This window comes from Cinclus cinclus, chromosome 2, assembly GCF_963662255.1.
Source record: "Cinclus cinclus chromosome 2, bCinCin1.1, whole genome shotgun sequence".
NCBI classification, from domain to species: domain Eukaryota; kingdom Metazoa; phylum Chordata; class Aves; order Passeriformes; family Cinclidae; genus Cinclus; species Cinclus cinclus.
Window position 1 is genome coordinate 55,630,722 of NC_085047.1, and position 13,782 is coordinate 55,644,503.

General features: G+C 41.4%; 1 protein-coding gene across 1 annotated transcript in view; it reads left to right on the plus strand.

Moving 5' to 3' along the window:
• Positions 1 to 396: 396 nt before the first annotated feature.
• KPNA3 (karyopherin subunit alpha 3) overlaps positions 397 to 13,782 on the plus strand; it is a 45,307-nt gene continuing 31,921 nt past the window's right edge. Inside the window, exon 1 of the mRNA XM_062487689.1 lies at positions 397 to 474. Within this exon, the coding sequence (XP_062343673.1) occupies positions 397 to 474 (78 nt within the window). The remainder of the gene's footprint in view (positions 475 to 13,782) is intronic.

Genomic DNA, 13,782 nt, shown 5'->3' on the forward strand with positions numbered 1-13,782 from the left:
GTATGCACAGCACCGTTAGGCTCTCCGTTCTCCCGGAGCGCCCTGCGTCGCGCTGGAACCTGCCGGCCGGGCCGCCGCTCCACGTGCTGAGCCGCGGTCCGCAGGGACTACACGCCCCAGAATGCCACGCGGGGCGGGACCAGAGCCGGGATGCCGCGCCGCGATTGGACGGCGTCCGCCCGCCCTGCGCATCACGTGCGCTCGCGCCCCCCACCTCTCTCCCAGTCACTCAGCAACGGCGCGCGCGCGCGCCAGCGGGGCCCCCCCCCGCCCTCTCCCCGCCCGTTCTCCCCCCCTCGCGCTCGTCACGGAGCGCGTCCCGCTTCCCTCCGCCCCTCGCGCGAGCCGCCGCCGGGAGCCGCTGGAGCCGCCTCGCAGGAGCCGCCGGGAGCCGCCATGGCCGAGAACGCCGCCGCCACCGGCCTGGAGAGCCACCGCATCAAGAGCTTCAAGAACAAGGGCCGCGACGCGGAGGTGCGTGTGGGGCCGGCGGGGCCCCGGCCGGGCCCGGCCCCCGCCTCCGCCGGCGGCCGCCACAGGAGGGGCCGGGCCGGGCCGCGTTCGCGGCGGGAGGAGGCGGTGGGGGGGAGCGCCCGAGGGGGGTTTTTTCTTCGCCGTCATGCGGGCGGGCGCGGCCGGCGGGGGGCGGAGGCGGCGGCGGCGGGGGGAAGGGTTGGCGCGGCCGGGCCGCCCGCGGGGCCCTTCGCCGCCGGCCCGGCTCGCCGGGGCCCGCGCACGGCCGGCGGGATGCGGCACCTTCTCTTCCCCGCTCCCGCCCCGGCGGCCTCCCCGTCCTGCCGTCTTCCCCGGGCCCGGGGCTCGGATGGGGCTTCGGACAATAGTGCCGGCCGCCTTTTGTGCCGCCCCCGGGGCGGTGGCGGCCCTTCCGCCGGGGCTCGGGGCTGCCCTGCCCTCGCCCCGCGGTGCTGCTGCCGCACACGGAGGCCTGTGCTGGTGCCGGGGACCGCTCCCACGCTCTGGTGAGCCTTGTTACAGTGTGCTGTGCTGGCCCGTTTTGTTCCCTGTCCTACCCTGTATCAACCCATTTTTTCTTTGCGATTTTTATGTTTTATTTTCAAATGCTGGTGGGCGCATCAGTAATGGTCTGCTGGGCGTCTCCGTCCGAATGGGGGAGGAGTGCGGTGCTCGGTAAGGCTGATGGGGTAGTAGTTTACTCCCCCGAATTTGAGAGTTTCAGGGTTATTGGGAGCTTATTCCCTAGATATGTTCCAGAGGTCTTCGAATCTGTGTCATTATTGGACACATCTTCAGTTCTACTCGCAATTGAAAGAGGAAATCCCAAATCTCGTGTTTAACTTTCTCTAATAGGAAAGGAAGGGGGAGGGAGCTCTGAAATCAGGCTAGGATTGAAATCGGCTTAGGATTCGCTAGAGTGAAAACCTAAATATGTGTCAGATTACTTTGACTTCACCTGAGGGTGTTTTCCATGCTTCTCTTGATTTTATCACTTAACTTTTGAAATCAGTAGACTGGAATTGTAGTCCTCTGAAAGCACATTTTGTATTTTAGCAGAATTCACACTTCTGCTGCTATTGTTTGGGTGGGGACAATTTAATGCAGGTCAGGCTTAGCAGCAGCAGTGTCTTTAAGATGACATTCACAGTGTAAGGTAATCTTTAATTTTTATTTAAGTCTGCAACAGTGAATCTTTCTCACAGAAAATGTTGCGTGTATGGAGTATGGTAACTTCAACACTTCTGGCTAACATTAGTAAATGGTAGAAAGTAACTAAAAAATTTACCATCCTTCTGTTTAGCAGTTGCTTCTCAGGGTAAGGAGGGGGCGTGGTGCATCTCTCTTTCCCCTTCTCATTCATTTTGTCCTTGTCTCATTTCTCCGTATTGGTTACCGGCTTTGTTGCTGCTTTGTCAGTCACTGGCCTGAATCCATCAGAGCTCTAAACAGGGAAAGGTTAGGTATGTTGGTGCCTAGTGTGAACTGATCTGTCATCCACACTTGCTTATATTATAGCATGCTCAGGACTAGGGGAATTGAATATCTGCCTCCATGGCTAGGAAGGATGGAATGGACTGCCTAAGCTTTGCTGAGATTACTTCTGCCAGACCAGCTAATGTAGCTTAGCTCTTATTTTCCCCTGAAGGGGAGTAATTATTTTATAGTAGTGTATTTGCTGTTAGGGAGAAGCATATCCCTAGAGTTGTCTTCCAGTATGCTGACTGATTTCCTTTCTGTGGCTGAACTAAGACTGGTCCAGACCTCCAGTAATGGTAATGTGTTTAAAGCTGTCATATCTGCTTTTGAAAAGGGTTAAAATCTAGGTAACATTTATTTTGCACAAACAAATAGATAAAATGCGACATATTTTAAAGTTGTATACCCATGGAGATAAGCTGAAATTAAATTCAGGTTTATTTAAAGGATTTTGAAAGATTGGAAATGTTTCGGTGTCTTTCAAAACAATTTAATTTATATTAAATGTCTGACATTTTCTACTAAACCTCCATTTTGACTCTTTTCTGATCTGGGTATTTACAAGTTCATGTTAGAAGTACCCTTCTGGAGTAAACTTTATCTAACTTAAGCCTCTAAAAGTAAAACAATGTAAGCTGAGTTTAGAGTGGAGATTGAATGAGCACAGCAGAGCTATATAATTGCAATTTAGTTCCTGTGTCTCTCTTGAGGAGCTGGTACATAGACTGAACCTGCTGATTGCACAGATTGTCTCTGTGTAGTGAAAGTTACTGGCTTTTCACAATGTATTTGTGTTCTAAATCTAATATACCTAATTCCCAACTGTCAGCAATTAAATGCACTTGGTTTGCTCCCTGTTCTGCAATAAAGAGTTTTACATAGAGATCTTGCCTCCAATATTCTGTACTCAGCTTTGGAAATCAGGAGGCATTGGTGCTTTCATTGGCATTGATCTCCATCTTCTCATTTTGTCAAGTTCCACCAAAGCAAAATGAACTGTTTTGAATGATGGCATAATAAGTTATGGTCTACTATCTAGATTATATCCTCTGGAAAATTTTAAATATTCAGAGCTGTACAGTTTCAGCTTCAGTTTGAAAACAGTGGCACTTGAGTCACCTTCTGCCTGGAAACAGTCATTGCCTTTGAGCACGTTCTTTAGTAATCTTCCTTTGACTGCTGTTAAATACTTGCGAGTTACTATTGATCCCCTCTGGGTACAGACTATTCTGGTAGACCAAAATACTTACTTCTTTAATTTGTAGTTAACTCATATTTTATTACTGGGTTTGCTGGGCCATGTAATTGTCTTTGCTTTTTCTTAATGCAAATTTAAGGGAAACAAAAGAGTAAATACTTTTGGATTTTGTTATGTACCTCATTTAGCTTCTCACTGTGCTTTTCTAAGAGCAAAGGAGTGCCTCTGTTGAGCATAAATCAAAGGTTCTGAATCTTTGACCTGCACAGGTTCATTCTCTTTTTCTAGTTTCAGGTTTGGGTGGAAGTTCCATACCTCTTTGTTGTCTTCCTCTTTTAGGGAGGTAGAGTTGTTGATATTGAACTGGAATTCTGATTTTGGGATATTAATATTCAAAAAAATATTTAGCCCTCTAACAGGATAATAGCAAAATCAAATGCCAGAAATTAAGCGTTCTTCACTTAGTGCAAGTTTCTGTTCTTTCTTTTATTAGTGAGATTTTTCTGTTTTTATAGGTACTGACCTGTGATTAGCAGCAGACAAAGTTAACCTCAACCTGCAGAACTGATCAGTAAGGATCTTGGCTTCATCTGGAGAAACAGCTGCCATTTCTCTCCTTATAGCCTTCTGAAATCTATGTTCTCCTGAGATGTGGAAGAGGTTTTTGAATTGTTACAGATGAAATATGAAGGCTTTCCTGTGTTGATTATGGACATGAGTCTTTAGTCTCAGTGATCTTTTTATTCCTAAATACCCAGTACTGGTGATTCCAGTACAGTTGAGGACAGGACACAATTAATTCACAGGACAAATATTAAACAGTTGGAATCATTTAATTTGTGACACCCATTGTAATTGTGTTTGTTTATACTGATATCTAAGCTAGTCTAGCTTTTAAAAAAACCTAATTTGAACTTTCTAATTTTTGTAGTTCTTCAGCTTCATTCTTTGCTTAGTAACATTTTTCTTTGCCTTATTTACTCCTTCAATGTAATGGATTAGAAATATTGCTTATTCTTCATTACAGTAGCAGGCACCCATCTGTTGACTCACAAGTTTGATGTTTAAGGTGATGGATCAAACAATCAGTCCATTTCTTTCTGTCAGATTTAGTCAGCATCCCTGATTAAAACTGAGGAAAAAGTCTTGATGAGCAGAGGTGTTATAATTTGTAGGGCTGTCTGCATGGCTTGCTGGTGTTTTTTTGTGTGTGATGTAACAAGACTGTGTGGTCATGTAATTAGCAAGGCACATACTAAATTAAAATTCTGTGTGCACTCATTTAAAGGAAAATCAACCAACCAGAGGAAGAGAGAAACCCAAAACCTAGGAAGGAGTTACTGTGTTATAAACTGAATAACTTTATGTAAAAACACTTCAGCGACTGGGATTAAAATTTCCTTTTTGTATACTTGTCATACCCCTAATTTTAAGTCAAAAGAAGACAAGTCCTTGATCTCCTGTTGGTTAGGCTGTAGCGTTATTGTTCTGAAATTTGTTGAGGGCCATTTATCAAAAGAAAGTGCAACCACTCTGTCGTCTTTCACCTATTCATGCTCTATTTGATTTTTAGTTTCAGAAGTCTTGTCACTGATGTCTTTTTCCCAGTTACAGGCAGTTTAAGTCTATATCACTTTTGGGATCAGGAGCTTCGAAGGATATATTTTTATTCTGTGCATTCAGTATCCTCACCCCAAATGAGGCAGAGAAAGAACGTGGGCTTAGGCCAGAGCTCCATCACCACCTCTGGTAGATTGTGTATTTACTGCTCCTGTGTTGCTAACAGTGAGGATTTAGTTTTCGAGGATGCATTAATTCAGTCCCATTTTTTTCTATCATGCTGCTGTGATTTTTTTTTTTGCAAGCAGAGGAACATTATTCTGGGGAGGCCAGATCTGTGCAGTCCCTGGGAAAAGGTACAGGTTGACTTAAAGCCATGCTCCTGACAAGTGTGAAAGGCTTTTTGCAGTGGAGGTTCCATACCTGCACAGTGTTAGGGAATAAGCAGATGTTCTACTGCCAACTCCTTTCTGGATGCTGTTCTGTGCAGTAAGTGGAGTTTTTGCTCCCTCCCCTCTACAGCTTCATGAAACAAGTAAGCCTTGTAGCAGTCCCAGAAATCCTGTTACTCCTGGCTACTTTGTACCAATGCAGGTTCTTTCAAGATTTCATAGTGCTCGTTGATCAGCTCTCTGCCTTTCAGGGTGACACAGGAAAGGATATCAGAGGAGAGTAGAGCTTTAACAGCTGGGTTAGGTAGGTTTAAGGTACTATGGACCTGCTGTCTTAACTGGCTTGTTAAGTCTCAGTAGGTAAAGTGAAAACGCAGGTGTCAGGTAACTTCCTGTTGGGAACTAGATGTAATACAAGATCCAGTACTCTCATGTAGAGTTTTTAAATCCTTCTGCTTATTCGTTACCCTTTAAACCCAGTATATATACTCTTGGAAGAATACAAGTGTATGTGTTTATTCCTTGGAAAGAATTACATGGGTAGGAAGTAAGGTACAGATGTGGGAAGCCTCTTTGGTTGCTATTGCTGCAGAATTTTCCAAGCTTTAGTCTGCAGGTAAATAGCACAACACTGAAATGTCCGTGACTCTTGGCAGAAAGCAAACACCTAGTAATTCCATTTAGATGTACTATGTGTAGTGTTTTCCTTGAGGTTCAAAATCAATTGAATGCATTGCATTTTAAAAGATTTAAATAACACAGATACGTTAGGATCTATTATTTCCAAAATACCTGTGGAGAATGCAATTTGGAGATGGTATCTCATGATGAACATAATCTTCATAAGCTGATTGGGATCTGTGCTTGCTGTATTGAGGCCCAATTATTGCTGTTGGCTGTTGTGATATACCAAGGTAGTCTTCTAGTATATACCTGGTAATCTTCCTGTAATTACAGAATTTATTTTTCTTCATTCTTGTGTATTTCTAACAGTACAGCAGTGGCACTAGTATCTCTAAAGCTTCTTTTATGTAACTATTGATTTTTAATTTGTAGAATATAGAAGCCTGGTCACAGCTGGTAGCAGTGTAACAGTCTAGTTTTATAAAGCTCTTTAACTTTTTTTTTTTGCACATAAGTTGTTTGAAGCTTTTACAATTGTAGAGATCCAGCACATATGCAAGTAGGATGCTTTGCCCTCTAAAACTGTGATATATGAAAAGACAACAATTAGGAGGATGCACCAGCTACAAGTAACTGATCAGGTTTGTATTTGTTGTGGGATTAGAAGTGGAATGAGGCATCTAATTTATAACAGGCTAGAGGAGACAATGAATGGGTTATAATGGGTTGTGTCATCAGGTAGTAAAGACAAATTGTCAACTGACCTGATTTGAAAAAGAAAGCCAAAACCTGTATCTTTTCCAAGAATAGGGTCTGTCAGTTGTTTCCAGAACACCTGCTGTGGGAAATTCTGATACTGAATTAACATTCCTGATTACTAATATAATAGCAGAAACTGGGCTTTGTATTCTATTTCACAAAATTTGATGTGGGTAGTCAAAAGCGCTGTTTTTCTTTTTCCAAAAAGTTAGTCCTGCATCAGAACTGTGTGTGCCTTGGAATGAACTAGTTGCAAAGCTCTTCATGTTTCTTTAATTTTCTGCTCCCTTAGCTTCCTGAGCCAGCCCTTCACGTCTGGAGAAGACCAGTGGTGGCTCAAAGAGGTCAGTGTGAAGGGGAGAAGGTATATCTTACCTAGTGGTATTTAACTGTTGGATTGCTATCCCTTCACAATCAGATTAACACCATTAAATCTACTGGGGAGGCTCCTCTGGGTCACCTGACACTTGTCTCCTTTCTCAGGCTAAGCAAGTGTTGCAGTCAGCTTTAAACTTGATTTTATGTGTATTTAAAAAATACAGCAAGTACAAAATAGGAGCGTGTAATGTACTAGTATCTGTAGAACAGGAGACAAATTTTGTATGTTCTTCATTCAAACACCTGTTAGTGAATTACTCATTTCCCTCATACTCTGTCATGTCTCATCAGCTGAGGACCTCTTCTTGGGCATTTTTAACCTTTGTTATTGTCAGACTCAGTAACAGGTGGACTTTGGAGGTGGTGATAGAGTAAGTGATTCGCAAAATTAGTTTGGAAAAAGAGCTTCCTTTCAAGGCTTGTAAGCCTTGGTGGAGATGTGTTTTATTAAGTGTTCAAGCCCTGCTGCAAACTTCTTGGTGTGGAACATAGTCGGAACTCATCTGTATGGGGAGAAGGTTGTCAGTCTCACAGTGTGCCAGGGTGGCTTGTTCCCAGCTTTTCAGAGGTGCAGTAGGTGATTCCTGACCAGGTGCAGTGTCAGATTTCAGGTTTGCAGTTCTTGGAGTCCTAGTCCTTGCCTTTTCTTAGTCAACTGCAGTGTAAGTCAGAAGGTTGATGAAATTCTGCTGAAAGATGTTGTGTCTTGCTGAAGTAACTGAAGTCACCCGAACCAGCAGATACTCTTTGCATGCAGCTTTTTGGCATCAGGGCCTCTCACTTCTTCTTTTCATGCATGTGTAGTGTTAGATACAAAGTCAGTGATAATGAGTTCTCTGCAATAAAAATCTGACTTTCAGGCGGATACAGAAGGCTTTCACATCAGGAGAGGGTCCTGAAATGAGAGCCCTGCTGCGATTCATCAGGGTCCTGTTAACCACTGTTTACCAGATGTGCAAGAGGAATTGGTAGTGTTCATAGCAGTGATCAAACAGCACTGAGGAGCAACCTTACAGACAAGAAGAGGCATTAATGGAGCACTGACATGGGCAATCAGTGTGACAGCCCTTTTTTTTTAATGAAAGGATGTATAAATTGGAATTTTGAGAAACTGAAGAAGTCCTCAAGGAGAGAAGTATGATACCCAAAATGTTCAAGTAATGTAAGCACACTGATTCTATGTTTCTGTCACATTAAAAAGTGAGGTAGAAGCATCTAGAATTCAGGACACTGAAATGATTACATCAAAGGGGCAGCTGACAAGGTTCATAAGATTGGGGGATGTTGCTAGAGTGTATTTTCTAATTCCTAATGCTCCATCTTCCTGTGTTGTCAGCTGGGTTTGTTGTTTGCTCTTGCATCTGAAGCAGAATGATCTCTTCATAGATTTAATTAGGCAGCTAGCACATGTTTAATCTTTTTTTTTGCCTTTTGATTATATCGTTCAAAAAACAGCAAAGAAAATCTGATTTCATTTGAGCCATGTAATATTATTACAAAAAAAGTTTGCTGTGGTGGAATATAGCCTAGCTCTCTAGGGACTTGATTTGGTTTTTGGCGTTTTTTTTTGGTGGCTTTTTTTTTTCTTTTTGGTGTGTTGTTTTTTTTTGTTGTTTTTTTTCATGGCACCCTGTGAGTATATGCAAGTTTCAATTCTCCCATTTTATAGAGGGAATAATAAATCTTCTTTCCCCACTTTACAAGGAGGTGCTTATAAACATATAATGGATTCATAGAATGATTGAGGTACTTTGATATTACAGTTGAAGACTGTTTAAGTATCTGAAAAGAGAGTGTCTTTATTCAAACACAAATTACACAATAAAGTATCTGACTAGTATTTAGCCTTGTATGTTTTCTTTTTTCTTTTTTTTTTTCTTTCTTCCAGGGAAACTAGTATAAATATTTGGGAAGCTTGATAATCTCTGGTCTTGTGTCATTTGCCCCATAAATCTTTCTGACCAAACACTTAATTTTGTAATGAATTTCTTGAAAGTGGTTATCTACAATTTTATGTAAGTTTTTACATTTTAAAGTATTTAAATCTTTATGTTGATCTGTAGATCAAAATTTTAGTCAGTTGTTTGTACCTAGTTACCTTGAAAAGTCCTAATTTTGCTCTGCTGCTTTGATTTCCTGTACACAAGCAAATATGGTACTTTGTTTGTGAGATATGGTATTAGGTGGTGGGTTTGGTTTCTGCTAACATCTCTGAGTAAAAAAATGAAACTGTACCTGAGTTGGTCTTCTGGACACTTCTTCAGACTCTTCTAGTCTTCTTGACTGTGGAAGGGAAAAGGCCCTCCTTGTCTTTTGTCGAGGCAGTCAGGTTTTGCGGTTGAAAGCCAGGTGTGCTGCTTTCCCTGCTCAATAAAGGGATGGGAGGGATGCTTGCTTAGAAACTTTAGGAGAGGGCGGAGGGTGTGTCCTGTCTTGGGTAAGATCAAGGAGTTGTGTAGGTACTTCATTTGTTCTCCCTCAAGGACAGGTTAAGCTTCTCTTTCCAGGAAAATCTAAAGCATTTACTACACTGCTCATGCAATATAGGAAAATAACTAATTACCTTTTTAGAAGTTTGTGTACCAGCAAAAGCAGATTCCTGTAACATAGAAGTACCAAATCTCAAATCCTTGTACCTGTTTAATGTGTCAAGAAGCCTTAATCTTCCAATTTACAAAAGAAGTATGAATAGGAATCACTTGTGATTAAACTATCTTGGTTTCCACTATTCTTGGTGTTTATTTGGTGTGGTGCAGTACTCAGATAAGGCAGAGCTGGCATCTTTGTGAAATTCAGTAAGCCCTTCTCTTTCCAAAGCATACAGGAGGAGAAGAAAAACTTGATGCAGATATTCATCAGTTTCTTTTGGGCTGCAGCATAAATGACCAAACACCACAGTTAAGTTTTTCAGGGAAGACCTTGTCAAAATGGAGATGGCAAGTGACTGCATTGCCACTACTTTTTGTGGCATTCTGTGGGAAAGTTCCTTGCCTTGTTAGGACCACTCAAAAGTAGTACTTGGAATTAGCTGGTGATCCTTGCTGCCTGCCTGTTGGTTTGTGCAGACCAGCTGTTGCACAGTGATGAGTTTTTCTTGGGATGCTGTTGAATTACCTGGAAGTTGGATTTTGCCTTCATGTGAAACACACATGGGTGCATTGTGGTCTTTGGTCTGACATCAGTAAAGGTGAGATTAACAGTGTTAAGCTCTACATCTGAATGGAAGTGCTGTAGAACTTCTGACAGGATGTAATGTTCTTGATTCACACAACAGTAGTAACTGGAAATCAACTAGGTTTTTTATTCCTTCCTTGAGTTTTGATGTTGAACCAAGAATTCCAGCTCTTTTTCTGTATCAAACCAACAGATAACATATTCATTGTATTCCAGACTGCTTCGTGTCCTTCAGTATTGGTGTAGTTTGTGGTGAATGCAGCCAACTAACTTGCTTCAAGTCCAGTCTCCTGAGGGTTGTTTGGTAGGTTTGTGCTTGTAAACTGGGTCATTGGTATATGGTAATGGAAGCATACGTGCTCACTTCTTGCTTCTTTGCTGGTAGTAGCTCAATATGGAGGTTGAACAGTTGCAGAGAGGATATCAGGACCTCAGAGAATATCCTTACAAAAGAGTTGGTAATCGCTTTTCTTCCAAGATCTTTTGGAGCAGTAGAAGCAGACAGTGTGGATGGGCAGCTCTGTCTGCTTCCACAGGGCTTTCAGGTGAATCAGCCTCATGAGCAGTAATAATTGGAGGTTTGTGGCTTTGCATATTGGCATGAGAGTCTGACTTCAGTGAGTCATTACCCACCACTAAGTAAAAGAGCTACGGTAGATCTCCCATTCATCCAGTTTGCTGAGGCTAGCCAGGTTCAGATACTTGAATTATCTTGCCACAGACTAGTTAACAAAAGGAAGCTGGGCTTAATTTCAGGGGCCCCAAATGGGGAATTTAAAAGAAAAATGTGGCAGCTCCAACTGCAAAAGAAAGTTTTCTTTTAGTGGCCTTTATTAACCCGGAGGAACATAGGTTCCAGACAGATCTTGGCATAAAATACAGTAGCATAAATATTGCACTCGGCTCTTAATGTGCCTAGTACTGTGTTAAATGTTACAAGGCAAATGGAAATATTATGGTCCTGCAGCACACAGGGAACCTCAACTAGGTTTTAATACCTTCTGCCAAATAATAGAATGTTTACCTAAAAGAGGAGCAAATACCTTTTGAGTCAAATAGTAATCAAATGAAATAAAACTGTTTTGGAGTATCACATCGAGGTACAGACACATTTTAAATTTTTTTTGGCTGCTTTGATAAATCTGTTTCTTCTAGTGTGGAATCCATGCCCCCTGCCTGCATTTTTAACTGGGTCAGCGTAATTTAATATGGAGCTGTGATGACAAAGCCAGAAGTGAAGTTGTTCTAACTTTGTAGTCTATACAACTGGGAAAAAAAATCCCTTTTTTTCTTAGAAGGACAATTTGGAGCTTTATATAGGAGCACTTGGTAATTAGGTAAGTCTCAAAATGGGGCTTGGGGAAGAAGAGTCTGCCGAGAAAATACACTGCAGAACAAAAGATGGGTAATAATCAATGATGCTTGTAAATAAAGGAATAAACCTAGCTAGAAAGGTGAATTTGGACTAAACATTTGATTTACTTTGGCATGGATGTCCAATCTTTTTGTATGTCCAAAAGAACTAAATGGGGTTGGTGTCCAGAGCATCATTGTTTTCGATTCCTTCAGTTGTGCTTAAGTAGTTGCATTCAGATTATCACGATGCAGGCCCAGAATTCTTCCCTTCTATATTGTGATATACTTGCAATTCTTGGAGTAAGGGATATGCACTTTGAAAGTGTGAACAGGTAGAACAGCGGTGTCATCATCTCCTGTCAGTCCTTTTTGTCTTTGTTTTTCTCTGAAGCCAGCTGTTATCAGAACAATATTGTCAGTTTAAGCCTCAACTTTACACATACTAATTATATGCCTGTGCAAATTCTTAATATTTAGCTTCCAATGTTAATGAAAGATAGGCAGCTGTCAATCTTGGTCATCTCATCAATTGTATACAAACAGGCATTTTGATGGGGATTTTTTCTGCCCCAAGCCAGCCTGACTCCTGAGGCTTCTTCATTTTCATATACATTGCAGTATTTCATACTTGTTAAGAGGTGTCAGGGAATGAATAGGGGAAAAAAAGGCCAGTAAAGAAGTTTCTAGGGAAGAACAGTGTTTGCTTCATCAATACAAACATCACCTTTTACTGTCTTGCACCTCCACCGATGTTGTGAAGTATATAAATTCTACTCAAGGATATGCTCATGCAAGAGGGAAGACAGTAGTTAAGTCCAATCCAGCTGTTAGAATTGGGCCAGTATTTTTCTTTCAGTTAGGCAGGTGGAAGTAGTCTAGAATTGACTTGCAAATGCTAAGCTGTTTGGGCACCCTGTATGTTTAATCAAACTGCTTTACTAACCCAGCTATGTGTTCAGGGTAGCTCTCTCCTCTAAGCATGTAACTTCTGATTTTTTGAGACCTCTTTCTGCAATGTTGAGAGGCAAAAGCAGAAATAAAGAATTTAATGATGTTTGTAGATTCTGAGAAATGAGAATTGGTCAGTGAATTTGTTCTCGACATTTAATAGCTGAATTTTCAAGGGGATTAAACGCACATCTTACTAAAGTTCCTGGAAATATAACTTTTGTATCCACAGAATAGCCAAAGCTGACGTTGGGCTGTGGTGTTCATCTTGTCAAGATGATCCTGGCTTTCCCACTTCCATGGGCTAGCTCGAGGCTGGTATGTGCTGGCTGGCCTGCAGGAGAGTGGAGGTAGGCAGCAGCTGGCTGGTTGAGGGGCAGCTGGCAGTATTGACGTGCTGCCTGGATAAAAACATCTGTTTCCTGCCTCTTTGTTTCTGATGGTTTGTGGACTTATTGCTCAAGTTGTAATGGAAGTGGTCTAAATGTGTTGATTTAAAAGTTGACACTGCTGAGGTATCCCACTTAATGAGGTGGATGCTCAGGATGAGCACCACACTGGGCTCCCTATTTTCTTACAATGGTAGGTAGATTTTTAGTTGTTAAGTGCTGGTTATGCTTTAAGCTTCCTTCTGACACAATTGGTATAGCTAAAAGTAGTTAAAATTATTAAAATTCATACCACTTACTGTTGCAGCATTTGATTATTTTTTCTGTGCAGACGATGTACATTAAGCACCCTGTACATGAAACTTAATTTTTAATTTTGTGTGAGGATTCTGTATCCCAGCATACAAAATGAAATGTAATGACCTGACCTTCTGACTAGTTGTATCACCCACACATTTAAATAGTTTTGGTTTGCTGATTTGTACAGTAACTGGAGATGAAGTAGTCTTACCAAGTGTCCATCATTCTGTGACTCTAAAAGTGATATACTTAAGGGACTTCAAAGTGTTTATAATCAATTAAGATTGATTTTTAGATATAAAGTAGAAACTTAAAAGTAACAGAAACCCTAAAGCTAGTTCTGATATGTAATTGTGGATGAGATTGAGCTTGCTTAAAGTAGTAACATTGTTTTAAAATATTCTTTCATAAGTGGAGGACTATTCTGACTGCTTTGTCTAAGATGTGATTTTTATCCTTTTGGATTAGCTTGATTTTTTTTTTTTTTTTTTTCCTGCACCCTTGTATAACTATAGTAGGGTTTGGGTTTTTGTTCCCCTGCACTCTGGTACAACACTTTATGTATTTGCTACAGAGGATTTTGAAAAATGTCATCTTGTTCTCATGCACAAGTTCAGCTGATTGGTTTTGGGGTTCCTTGAATTTTTTTTCTTTATTATTGTTTTTTTTTTTAGTCTAACAAAGCTATATGGGTTGCCTTTTCAAGTAGTTTAAGATATTGCACCATTAAATGTTTTTAATGTTAAAAAAT